The sequence below is a fragment of the Numida meleagris genome, chromosome 5 (assembly GCF_002078875.1).
Source record: "Numida meleagris isolate 19003 breed g44 Domestic line chromosome 5, NumMel1.0, whole genome shotgun sequence".
Taxonomy (NCBI): Eukaryota; Metazoa; Chordata; class Aves; order Galliformes; family Numididae; genus Numida; species Numida meleagris.
The window spans coordinates 2,461,899-2,475,203 of NC_034413.1; the positions used below are offsets into that span (position 1 = coordinate 2,461,899).

Consider the following 13,305-nt stretch of genomic DNA (forward strand, 5'->3'; position numbering starts at 1 on the left):
AAATATGCAACAAGAGAAGTATTCCGAAGATGAACAGATAACTGAAAATATCTTGCATCTGGAGAACACCAATGACCTATCCCTTAAATCCTTACTGTGAGAAGGAACAGTAATCAAGGCCCTTCTCGTTATGCAATAAATCAGTAATTTTAATAAACAAAGTACTCAATTTGCCATACAAAAATGAGCCGCAGTGTTTTGACTCCACCAGGCCAAATGCTACATATTAGACAAGAGTTAAACGAACCTGCTTCAAAATCATTTGTATTCATTTGTTAGTACACGGTGGTTCAGGAATGTAAAGAGCTCTCAAGAAACATGAAAGCAGCAGTCCCAGACAACACCAGCAGTTCAGAGAGCTCATTCGAAGAGGCTTTGAAAGAATATGATCTTATGGATGGATTTTAAATGTCATTGCATGCATCCTTCCAATGAATACAGGATATCTGGGTGTCCTATTATCATTTCTAAGCAGAAAAGCAAAGCAAAACCGTGTGTGTTTGCATGGATGTTAGAGCAAAGAGGAGAGGAGGGCTTCATCCAGTGCAGAAAAACAGCACCCTTACCCCAATACTTCTGTTCTAACAAATACTGAAAGCAATCACCCTCAGGATCACAAGAGCTGAACATAAACTTATCCTGAGTCAAGAACAATGAAAAATGAAAGTCAGATAGCCAAAGCAATTATTGCCCAGTTTGTTTGCTTTTCTCCCTTTTCAGAAGGCACTCCAAGCACAGCCTGGCTATTCAGCTCAGACGAGGGGAGAGAGCAAATAAAGGCAGTAACAACCTCTGCTGTCTAACTCAATCCACCTACGCACACGCCAATACTCTTACAGGCGAGTTCTTTATTTCACCTAAGGAGAACGGTAAGCTCAAAAAGCTTACAAATATACAACCTCTGAAAAGCACAGCCGTTGGAAGTAATGCGCTGGCTGCTGAAGTGATATGACATGGTTTTGTTTGGGATTTTTTTTTTTTAACCTCTTTGGTTTCATTTCGCTTTTTCAATTACAAACATAGCACGGGTAAAGTTTAAGAAAATTGTTTCCAAGAGAAAACCTGGAAATGGAGGAAAGCAATCTGCTGATAAGCTTCAAAGAAGGCAACGGCTGCACTGCACGCAAAGATAGGGAAACTAGAAAGAATGCAGCCAGCTTTATCTGTGGTGCACTAATTACATCATATTGTGCACCATGTTAACGTAGCCAAGTTTCAGGACGCAATAGCAGCAGCCCTTTGGAATGTAGAACTGTGGTGAGTAGATGCTGCTTCACCTGAAGATCTTCACATACATCTGTTCTGTTTGTCCACTGGAGCTGTCAGCTCCACTCTGGCTGTTACTCTCCCTGAGACCATCTCCTAAATTTCTTTCTGATCTCTTTAGCATCACTGCATTTGTCATAGTTCAGAGTTGGCGCTGTTTATTGAGCTTTCCTGAGCTAGATGGACCACGACGTCTTGGAGATTGTAGCAATTCACCTTGCTATGGCAGAGACACAAAAGCTCTTCAGATGCATTTTCCATAGTCAAGGAAAAGAAATAATTTCTGACAAATCGGCGCTTTGTGGATCTTGTGATTCAAGACAGTAGTTTTCAACATTTGAATACATATATATTAGAAATATATATAAGAAGTGATTTATATATATATATGAAATCATTTTTACCTGCTATTTCCACGATCAACAAAGTCTTAAAGTGAAGCATTCTATTACTGCAGTGCAAATTCACAGGGAGGAGCAGTTTGTGCTTCCTAGTCCCAACATCAGCCCTCCTCCTTTTCTTACAGGCAGTCATGTCACTACTCCCTCTCTTTTTTAAGTATGCAGCTAATTCTAATTATGAAGAGCTAAACTTTTATCACTGGCCAAAAGGTGGGCAGGTATCACTATCAACTTTGAAACATATTCAAAGTGCATTCCATGAAAACTTCAGACTCTCCCGATGTTAGTTTGCTACTGGAGTTTTAAGGCTAATTCTTTGCATGCATTACAGGTTCTCTCCCCCCTGCTCTGTGCTCATTTCCTTGTTACAGCTCATCACTCAGATGTTCACTTAGCTTTCCCTGACAGCCAGATAAGTACCAGAACCCCAGAGAAGTCCATTTTCCTGCCCTCACAGTGAGTAAGCTGGTGCTGCAGCTGTAGAGCAGCAGTGCAGCCTTTCCCCATGGCAAACGAGGCAGAGCACTGTGCTGCATGCTGACACAGCTCACAGCTCGACTGCTCACGGGACAAATTTCCTCATAGGTCAAAGCTGCATATTTCCCAGAGGAGACTGTTTCAATGCCTGCTGCCAGCCCACACGACCATCCTTAAGCCCTCGCACTTCAAATTCTCCGTAACTCCAAATGAACACAAACAGAAGACTGACCATCACAAGATCCAGTGTCATTCAAGGAGTAACCTCACATTTCGCTTTCCGAATCAGATGACTGACAACAATCTGAAGCTATATCTGCAAGGGCACGTGACATGTGTTTCACAGTATAGTATGGCCGCATTTCACAGATCTTCCAAACTTGATGGGACTCTTTTTTTGTATAGGATTTTTTGGTAGGAGTGGGAACAAATCTATTCTGTTGCTCATAATCAGAGCTTCAGATCACATTGTCAAGGTGGATATAAAGCAAGGGCAAACAGTTCACAGACATTTCAGAATACCCAGACACTACGGGTGCTTATGGAGCGCTGCATTAAGTAGCCTGACCATAACAGCTGCCCTATGGCAACTGAACATCCTTCTTTAGAAATACAGCCATAGGAGATTTTCATCAAGCAAACACTGATGAATGAAAATGAAAAATGAACTGTTAGGAACACTCAGTATGTAGGACAGACGTAAAACTAAAAAAAAAATCCACAACAACAAACCCAAAGAAATACCTTTTTAACAGAGTTGTTCAAGCTTAACACTTCTACTCTGTTTTCTCCAGAAATGACAGTGGGAATATTTGAGTTTCAGAACATATACATCATTTTGCTGAATGTACCAGCTGTCAGCTGCACATACTACTGCTCTTCCCAACTGTGCCTGGGCATTTCAGACATTCACAAAAGTGGTGTGATGTCTATCTGGTTGCTGCTCCCCCTGTTTTTAGAACAAGACAAAGTCTCGCTTGCCGCCTCACCTCCCCATTTCAGCGGGGCTCTGCAGCTCTCCATGCTCTGAAGTTAAAAATGAGGCTCCAGGCTTTCTACCAAATGCCTCCAGTGCCACAGAACAAACTTCTGCAAGTCACATGTGGAATTAGCCAAGTCTTAACAATGAATGATTTTAAAAAGTGTAAGCAGACTAACGTTCTCGCTAAATATATCCATATGAATTACTGCAGATCGTAAGGGAAGCTTTTCCAACTGTCACCGAGCTGTCCAAATTACATACCTGCAAGGAGAGTTTTTCAGCTAAATTAGTCTTAAAAAGAGGATGTTATTTAGGTACTGAATTACCAGTTTTCACTTCACACAATTAGAATAATCCTTTAATAACGGCATTTTGAATGTCAGTAGTATCAGAATCCAGAGAGAGAGCAGTGAGCCACAGATCTATCCAGTCATGTAAGAATGAGACAAAATGAGCTTTATCGTGTCAAATTTGTCACTGCTGTCGGTTCTCCGAGAGATTAATCCCCAGATTTCTAATTGACACCTACTTGTGAGCCTTCGTGCTTTACCCAGAGCTATGGTTATCTTTCATCCTGATTGGAGAAAAATGCATTCTGACTACAGACAATTCCAGTAGGAAGGTTTGCCCAAAGAGAGGTGCTTTATTTTTAAACTGTCGAGCCTCCTGGCCACCCAGGTTCCAGAATTAAGAGATAAAAATGCAGTTCGGTCTTAGGAAAGCCCTGTGCATGCCCCACCTGCCATGTCTGTGTCACTGCTGGCTTTCTCTGCAATCACAACATCTGGGTACTGCTCTCAGCTCACCCCTTAAGAAACTACGGTGTTACGCTGTTTCAAATCTTCTTGTGGCTTCGTTTTGGACTTTGCAAATACAGAGACATTTAGAAGATAGTTGAGTAAATAAATAAATTAATTAAAAGATGCAGAACAGTCCAACATGGACACCTACTCACTGTCTGCAGCCAGTACTAGGTTATTCTTCCCAGTCACTGAACTATTCTCCCTCGTTATCTGCAAACACTAGAAAATGAGCATGTCAATAGAATACTTAACTGGGGACAAATCAGAGATTTTCTGCAGAAGTTCATTGTGGTTGTCTGGTTTTGCCTCCCACTGAGCAGTAGGACAGGGCCTGGATGTGTCACAGGGCAGGTGAAGGAAAGCTGCTCTCCTGCAGGACACCGAAACCCCTCCGACCCCCCAGCTCTCTTTATTAATAAAACTGGTGCAGCAAGACGATAGAGGATTTTTTTCACCATGTTACTTGCTGCACGAATAAACTAGAAGAGAACAGAATATTGTATTGGGTTCAGTACTTTCTTTTTTCCCTCTTGGTTATCCCTAAGAAGATGAAATAGAAGCTGAGTGTGGTGTAATAATTCATCAGAAAGAGCAAACTGCAGAGATGAGCAGAGGTATTTGACATTAACAAGGCAATTTACACCCCACAGTAGCTCAACCTGGCACGACTTTGGTCATTTCTTTGGTAAATGAGATTTGCTTACTTCGCCGTCATCTGTATGAGCTCAGAGAAAATTTCTAGGGATGGGACCTTGCTGAGCATCTGTGCACAAAGCTCAAGCAAGTGCAGAACTGCTTCTCTATCGATTCTGCTGTACTGCAGTGAAATCTGAAACTACTGTTATTTAGGGAAATGAAAAAAACCAGCAAGTACTGTGAACCTGCAAAGACTTAACTCAAAACAGAAAGAGTTCTTGTGCTTCCAAGGACCTTCCTTCTGTTTTTTCCTCTCCATAAGATCCCGTCTTTCTCACAAGCACTACACAAACAGCAACAACGCGAGCCGGCCATTGTACTCTGTCTTTTTAATGTTACACCGCTGTGTAATACACTGAATTTTAAACAAGCCTTTGGTTTGCATCCAGTATGGCTGGTAGCAGTACTGTAAGCTGGCATCGGCTTATATATGTAATGCACACCAAGTATTTGAGCTTGCACTGAAATCTCAGTCGCTTTGAAATTATGAAAAAATACCAGAGATTCATTTCTCCTGTGTTCCCTCCTTTATGGAAACACTGCATGTTAGTATCCTTCCTAATTTAAAAGTCTGAGTCAAGCAACATCTGAAGTGCTGTGTTTTAATATAGTTATTCACCGTAAAAATGAGATTAGCTCCTACCTGCGGAATTCCCTTTGCTCCGAGTGGAGCCTACTGGCATGAAGCCTGTGATGGTCTCTGCACGTGGGCCAACCACGGGCCACAGCACAGGGAGCTCAGTGACCACCCCACAGCAGGGACGTGTGAAGGCACAAGCTGTGGGCATGGAATAATGACAGGAAGGTCTGAGGCAAATCACACAGGGGAGATGCAGAGTGCAAGGGGCAGAGGCACAGACCTCAGCGCGGTGTCAGCGCTGGAGGGACACGCACCCAGTAACCCACAGGAAGCAACTGGCCGGAGTGCCCAGCCAGCAGTGCTCAGCCCCAGCAAATAAACCCCCTCAACTATTATTAATGCACAGCTGACATTTCAATTATCCCTCTCATTTTTTGATGACATGACAGAGGCACAGAGATATTCAAGAGATAAGCTAGACCTCAAAAGCTTCTAGTTCCTTCAAGGTTTTCTGATTTCACTTGAAACAGCTTTAATTCTTTTGATTCTCAGGTGTTGGGCTTTTTTTTATTTTAATCACAAGGCAGCCCTGTTAAAATACATTCATTAAAAAAAAACAAAAAAAAAACAAAAAAAACCCAAAACAACAATTCTCCACTCCCTGACTAACCTGAGTATAATATAAAAATGTATTTACAGGGTGAAAGCACTTGAATTGCTGTCTTGGGAGTTATGCCATACGCCCACAGTGCAAATACCTCAAAAAGAAAATTAGTCATCTGCTTCCAACTGTCAGGATCCAGTAAAAAACAACAAACTACTGACTTGGAAACAGCCTAAAATCTCACCATTGAGCTCCGGTACATTTCAAAGTACTTTGAGAGACCAAATGAATAATCTGAGCCCTGTAATATCAATACCTATACATATTTAAGAAAAAAAAAAGTGGAAAATGATTCTGATATTTGACTACCACAGGATTCCCACTTTCCTCCTCTACCGTCAGTTAAAAACAGCTTTCAAAAATGAGTTCCTGAAATTGGGCATGGTTTCTTTTGCTTTGTTTTCCTTGTTTGTTATTGTTTGCTTGTTTTACGTTAGAACTCTGTACCCAGCATAACGGTGGCCTTCCCCAGCATTCCTATGGCAGCCAGAGGCAGCAGGCCGCAATCCGGCCTCCCTTCCTGCACCAGAAGGCTGCAGTGAGGTCTCCCTGGAGCCTTCTCTTTGCCAGGCCGAACACCCCCAGCTCCCTCAGCCTTTTTCCACAGGAGAGGTGCTCCAGCCCTCTGAGCATCTTCATGGCTCTCCTCTGGACCCAATCCAGCAGCTCCGTGTCCTGCTTGTGTTGGGTCCCCGGGCCTGGACGCAGTACTCCAGCTGGGGCCTCATGAGGACAAAGCAGAGGGGGACAATCCCCTCCCTGCCCTGCTGCCACCCTTCTGCTGAGGCAGCCCAGGATACAGTTTGCCTTCCAGGCTGCAACTGCGCACTGACAGCTCATGTGTTGCAGATGTGTTGATGGTCCCCAGACCAGGTGCTGATAGCTGAGCCACCGTGAAGGCAGATCCCAACCACAAGCCCGCACTGCCATGCTAAGCAAGGCACTGGCCTGGCGCTGTGTAGCACTGGGAGCACTGGAGCCACAGGATGGCCACAGCCCTTTGGGCGACTCTGCACAGAGCTACAGGGAAAGACTGGCTTCTACTCATACCTGTAGCACATCCAAGCTATGGCAAACGAAATTATACTCAACACAAAGTAACCCAACCTGAGCCAGGGCACACTAAAGCATCTCTTTTTTTCTACCTGCTCTAAATATACCAAGAGCTTCCACACTGCTGGTGAGGCTAACCCCTACTTTGTCACGTCTGGTTGCACTTCAAGCGCTGTGTTCGGTTTTGGGCCCCTCATTACAACAAAGGCTTTGAGGCACTGGAGTGTGCCCAAAGAAGGGTGATGAAGCTGTGAGGGGTCAGGAGCACAAGGCTTATGGGGAGCAGCTGAAGGAACTGGGATTGTTCAGTCTGGAGACGGGGAGGCTCAGGGGAGACCTTATCACTCTCCATAGTTGTAGTGAGGTGGGGGTTGGTCTATTCTCTTCAGGTAACAGCAATAGGACCAGAGGTGATGACCTTAAGTTGCACCAGGGAGGTTCAGGTTGGATATTACAAAAAATTTCTTCTCAGAAAGCATGGTGATGCAGTGGCACACGCTGCACAGGGAGTGGTGTGGAGACCATCCCTGGAGGTGTTCAGAGCTGTGGGGATGTGGCACTGAGGGACATGGGCAGTGGGTACAGTGGGGATGGGCTGGGGTTGAACTTGAGGATCTGAGAGGTCATTTCCAACCTTAACAATTGTATGATTCTGTGATCTGTATGTGAGCAGATGCTCAAATACAACTAAGAGACCCGTGTTCGCTGGGAGACATGCCTAGGACTGACTCTCAAGGCTTTTACTTGAGAAGTGAAAAATTACAGTAAAAAAAAAAAAAGCTCCAGGTGAAAGCAGAGGAAGAAGAAAAAAAGAAACCTGACACATCTCTAAAATAAAAAAATTCAATTAATCGAGATGTAGGCCGACAAAGTTTAAGCATCAAGTCAATTGCCAAGAGCCTGCTATTCTTGATTTTTTATTTTATTTTTTGGCTGCACCAATATCATTTATAAATGGAAACTCTTAATTGGTGATTTTCAGTGTTACGAAAACACAGCAACAGTAAGGCTAAGCCAGTTTTTCTACTGATCTACCAGGCAGATGTCACAGAACACCTTTGTATGAGCTTACTGCTGATCCCAGGAGCATTATCTGCATATCTGTATAAATCTGCAGCTCTGGTGCAGCTTCTGAAGGGAACCTGAAGCAGATACTATTCCAGCAGAAACATGACTTTGCTGATAGAAGTGTGTTTAAATGAGAAAGCTTTCCAACCCAACATAAGTCCAAGTCTTTCCTAGTTTAGATTAAGACTCTATGGCTAAGCAGGGTATATTTTCATCTGCAAAGCATATCAAGTAGTTTGCGTAGCCAGATCATGGTTATTCAAGTTGTAAGGACAACTACAACACTCAGAACACAGTGAAGTCATCATACTCTGCCAAAAGCCAAATTATGTTGATATTAAGTACAGATAATTCTCTCCTGAAGCACAATTAGCCATATTAGTGCATTAATGCTTTACAATAGGAAACACCGCTTTTGAGAAGTTCACTACTGGACTATTGATTTTTAAACCATTATTCTGTGCACAGAGGTAACATCAGTGTATTTAACTATATGCTATACCTTGTCCCAGCAGGACTAGGCAGCGCATGGAAACACAATACCCGTTCATACAAAGACTTAAGGAAAATGGTGGTCCACACTTCCTCAGCTATTCAGCGCTGCCCAGAGCTGTCACTTCGGACAACTTGGAAGGCCCGCTGCCTTCTTATCTTAATTTGTTGCACTATATTTTTATAAAAGTATCAACAACAACAACAAAAAATCCTTGAAGTCTGTTTATCCTCCTTGTTGGCAGTAATACATAAAAGCGTGATGAGCATCAGTATCATCTAACGAGCATACCCATCAGAGCATAAATGCACTCTGAAGCACAGCCACTTCTGTAAAATCGTGCCATTAAGTAACTCAATTAATATGAAGTATTCCCTGCATCCCTGAGGATAATGGAAGACATCCAGACGTAACAGAACTATCCTCACAAATTGTTTGATGAGATTTTCTGTTTGTTTTTAATAGTTGCTCAGGACACGTGAATTAGTGCTCTCTCACTAGCTACCTACCAAACAATGGAAGGAACCCAGCATATGCAGTTCTAAGCTTCCCTCTCTCAGCTCAATGTAGTCTATAATTTGTACCAGCAAAAACTTACTCAAATGCAAAGATGGTTTTGATGTGTTACAGTTGGTATTTCCAAAAGGTGCCTCAAGCGGGTGCCCAAATTCTGCATTTCACAGGGATTTAGGAGGTGTAATTCCCTTAGGCTCCTCTGAAAACCGCAGCCTGTTATTAGTTTCTGCCAGTCTGTGTCAGCAAAATGGCTGCTCTTCATTATAATATTTTAATACTTGGAAGTGTTAATTGAGGTTAAGTTCTGTTTCTGCCAAGAATGCTGAAAGAAACGAAATAAAATGAAAGCCTCCTGCATATAATACGGATGGAGATAACAACCACATGTGAAAAGCTGAGTGTGGAGATCAGATACCCTTCGCAAGGTTACTCAGCCAATTAGACGCAGACACAGCACTGCAAGTAACCTACATCCATGCCTCCTCAAGTATCTGGACCATACAGCATCATGTAACGCATGAGGCTAACCAGGCCCACCCGCACGCACCCATAGGAAGACAAAGTACAAGATGTAAGGTGTCAAGGAATGAAGCTTCAGGAATTATAACTTTTTGTTGGTGTATATGAAAAAGGAAGAACTGGCTGTTCAACATCCACAGCTCTTGCCAAGCAGCACGAGCGTGCCTCAGTGTCAGCAGTGGCACACAGGTGAGCTCTGATCACAGAAATCAGAGAAACAAAAATCCTGGAATGCCTTGGGTTGGAAGGGACCTCAAGGATCATCAAGTTCCACAGGAGGCCAAGTCTGGAGTCTGCCCACTTTAGGTACACAGCCTTCATCTCCAGCCAACAGGGCACATTTACACAATGAAATCATTGGGATAAAAATGTCCCTACGATTATTTTTTCAAATGGGTTTTCAAATGAATTAATGATCAATCACCCCGTGCTTACCGCTGTTCTGTTTCTCTTGCTATTTTTTCTGTAAGAAAGGATGAAAAAAAAGGGAGAGACTAAAGCAAGTTATGAAACATTATGCTTCTTATGCTTAAACCGATGCAGCAGTCCCAAAATCACAGCATTAAAGCTGCAGAATGAGCTGCAAGGCTGAACACTGAATGACTCTTGAAGTAAAGCACGTCGCCGGCAGGAGTTCCTGGCTCCTGGGCATCTCAGTGCAGAGTGAAGGGCTCTGTTTTGCTTCTAAAGCAGACCAACGCCAACTTTCAGTTCTCCGAAAAGAAAACAAATGTTTTCTGTAGGAATCTTTGTTTTGTGGAAAAACTTCACGTTTTACAGGCTTGAATAAATACTGAAAAATATCTGGGAGTTTGCCAATGAAGAAAAAGTTGACGGGTCTGTAGCCCTCAACTCTTCCAAACTGGAATACCCTTATTAAATTATTTTTAAGGGGAGACAAGAAAGGAGCCTATTCAAAACACTCCATCTCACACAGCGCAACCAGAACATCACTCTCCTCACCCCAGTATCCAGACAGTGCTCACACATTGCTCCAGCACTTAACACTGAGGATAACCATCTTTACCAGCTCTTTTTTCCCGTAAGTCTGCGTTTAAAATCCAGTCTCGTTGTATGAGATCTACATGCAAAACCACTATTCTCATAGTAAAATCTTTGTTGGCACGAGATAGACGAATTCTGTGCAAGTGTTTACATAGATAATTACATAAAAACAAGTAAAAGCCCAAAGCCCTGGGGTAGAAACAACAGAATTTTTTTATAAGCAGTTCCGTTTATATGTAATTGAATTCATACTGTCGTGACACTTGTGCAGCACAGAATTGGCTGCAGAGCTATCATGCTGCCTTACAGAAACCAAGCACTGGGAGGCCAGGCAGGGAGGGCTTCCTATGAAGAAATCTAAGGCAAGGGGAATTCAGAGAAGGCAGCGTCACTTCATCTGTTGTGTGAAAGAAAAATCATCATTTTCCATAAGGAAAATGACACTTTAAGAAAAGTTTATCCTAAATTACATCGGAGTAGGAAAAAATCATTGTGAACAGCGTAGTTGGTGAATGGCAATGAGGCTAAAAGCAAGCAGCACCGAACACGCCAGCCCAGAACTCGGGGTCTCAAAATGAGCATCCAGAAGTCAAATCATTTTTAATACTTATATCCAAGTATCATTTTTATTAGGTTGAGCCTGCTTCATACCACAAATTAAGAAATGTTGTTAAATACTTGAATGTCTGGGATTACTGTGCCTTTAAAGATCAGCGTGTTCAAGAACCACGGAGATGTGTCACTAAGGGATATGCTCAGTGTGCATGGTGGGGGTGGGTTGGGGTTGGACATGGGGATCTTAAGAAGTCTTTTCCAAACTTTTGCTAAATAAGCAACCAGCCTACAAATGTTCAGTGAGTTCATGACAACTATAGTGTTACTGTTACAACAGGCATGGTGCTGTCAGTAACTGGTCAGTAAACGTGGTCCCCCACCTCATCCTTATCTCTAAATTGGAGATAGGAAGAGTGGACTATTTGGTGGATAAGGAATTGGTTGGAAGGTCGCAGCCAGAGGGTTGTGGTCAATGGCTGTATGTCCAGGTGGAGGCTGGAGATGAGCAGTGTCCCCCAAGGGTTGGTCTTGGGACCGGTACTTTTTAATATCTCTATCAGTGACATGGATGATGGGATTGAGTACACCCTCAGCAAGTTTGCTGATGACACCAAGCAAAACGATGCAGCTGATACAGCAGAAGGAAGGGATGCCATCCAGATGGACCTCGATAAACTTGAAAGCTTATCAAGGAACCTAATGAGGTTTAACATAGCAAAGTGCAAGGTTTTGCACTTGCGCTGGGATAATCCCAGGTATGTATACAGACTGGGAGAAGAGCTCCTTGGGAGCAGCCCTGCTGAGAAGGACTTAGGGGTCCTGGTAGGTGAAAAACTGAACATGAGCCAGCAGATTGCACTTACAGCCCAGAAGGCTGACGGTATCCTGGGCTGCATCAGAACAGCGGTGGCCAGCAGAGCAAGGAAAGTGATTGTCCCCTTCTACTCTGCCCTCATGAGGCCCCATCTGCAGTACTGCGTCCAGGTCTGGGGCCCCCAACACAAGAAAGACAGGGAGCTGTTAGAGAAGGTCCAGAGGAGGGCCACAAAGATGATCAGAGGGCTGGAGCACCTCATCTGAAAACAGACTGAAGAAGCTGGGCTTGTTCAGTCTGGAGAAGACAAGGCTGAGGGGAAACCTCTTTACAGCCTTCCAATGTTTAAAGGAAGACTGCAAACAGGAGGGAAATAAACTTCTTACACAAGCAGATAGTGATAGCACAAGGAGGAATGGGAAGGAGGGAAGATATCAGGGGGAAGTTTTCCATTGAGAGAGCGGTGAGGTGCTGGAACAGGCTGCCCAGAGAGGTTGTGGATGCCCCATCCCTGGAGATGTTCACAGCCAGGCTGGATGGGGCCCTAAGCAATATGACCTAGTAGTTGGTCTAGCAGCTGGCAACCCTTCCAACTCAAGCCTTTCTAAGCAATACGACAAGACCTCAGTAACTAATGCAGTGACCACGCACATATACCTTTATTACAGAGCAAATGGAAGATAACGATTCAGAGCCACGCTGTATGATTTTTAATATTGCAATACGTTTATTTGAGACTGATCCCATGTTGCTGCAGCATTTGTAAGGTCTGTGCCAAAGCCAGACTTTGAGAAACTTCTTAAGCTACTTATTACCCAGCCCAGCAGCACGGTGCAGGAACAGCAGAGTGGTGCAGAGCAGGAGGCCGTTAGGCTCTGAAGCAGCTAATTACCTGTATATTAAAGGGTACTTTGCAGGCTTACAAAGAGGAATTAAAATGTCCCAACTGACATCTAATGAAAAAAACTGGCACCCTACGCAGCATGTTTATGTCTTTATCTATAAAGAGGCATTCAGACAACAGTGCTGTATTCCTCTGAAGGCGATTATTAACTACCATTTATGTTCTCAGTAAATAAAGGCTTTCAGCAGCTTATCTGTAAACTTGAGGTGTTGTGTCCTTGCTAAGAGTTTTTAGTAGTTGATCGATAGCTTGAAAAAATAATTGTACAAGACCAAGTTTCATGCTGCAGTGGCAACCTGAATGTCTGCCTCCAAATAATCAAAGTGGAACTGAAAAACAGAAATGACTTCACCCCTGAGAGGACAACAATGTGCAAGCAAACATAAAGCAGTGTTGTTTTTCCCCCTATAAGGAACGGTACCTCACAGAGACTTCTGCTCTGCACAAGCTCTTTTGCCAGTCTGCCTTTGTAGTTGTGTTAACAATTAGCAGTCCGGTTAATTTCAGCG

General features: G+C 43.4%; 2 protein-coding genes across 9 annotated transcripts in view; one reads left to right on the plus strand and one right to left on the minus strand.

Annotated features, from left to right (window-relative positions):
* DOCK1 (dedicator of cytokinesis 1) overlaps window positions 1-13,305 on the minus strand; it is a 279,672-nt gene that overhangs the window by 163,770 nt on the left and 102,597 nt on the right. The window lies entirely within an intron of this gene.
* The window catches only part of FAM196A (family with sequence similarity 196 member A), a 45,085-nt gene that overhangs the window by 18,952 nt on the left and 12,828 nt on the right, over window positions 1-13,305 (plus strand). For 3 of the 7 annotated variants that reach the window (XM_021400444.1, XM_021400442.1, XM_021400443.1), the window contains one exon: window positions 2,253-5,907. The exons of 2 other annotated variants lie outside the window; for them this stretch is intronic. In XM_021400444.1, coding sequence (XP_021256119.1) covers window positions 2,253-2,562 — 310 coding nt within the window. In that variant the 3' untranslated portion in view covers window positions 2,563-5,907. 2 more of the 7 variants (XR_002439921.1, XM_021400446.1) reach the window with 2 other exon arrangements.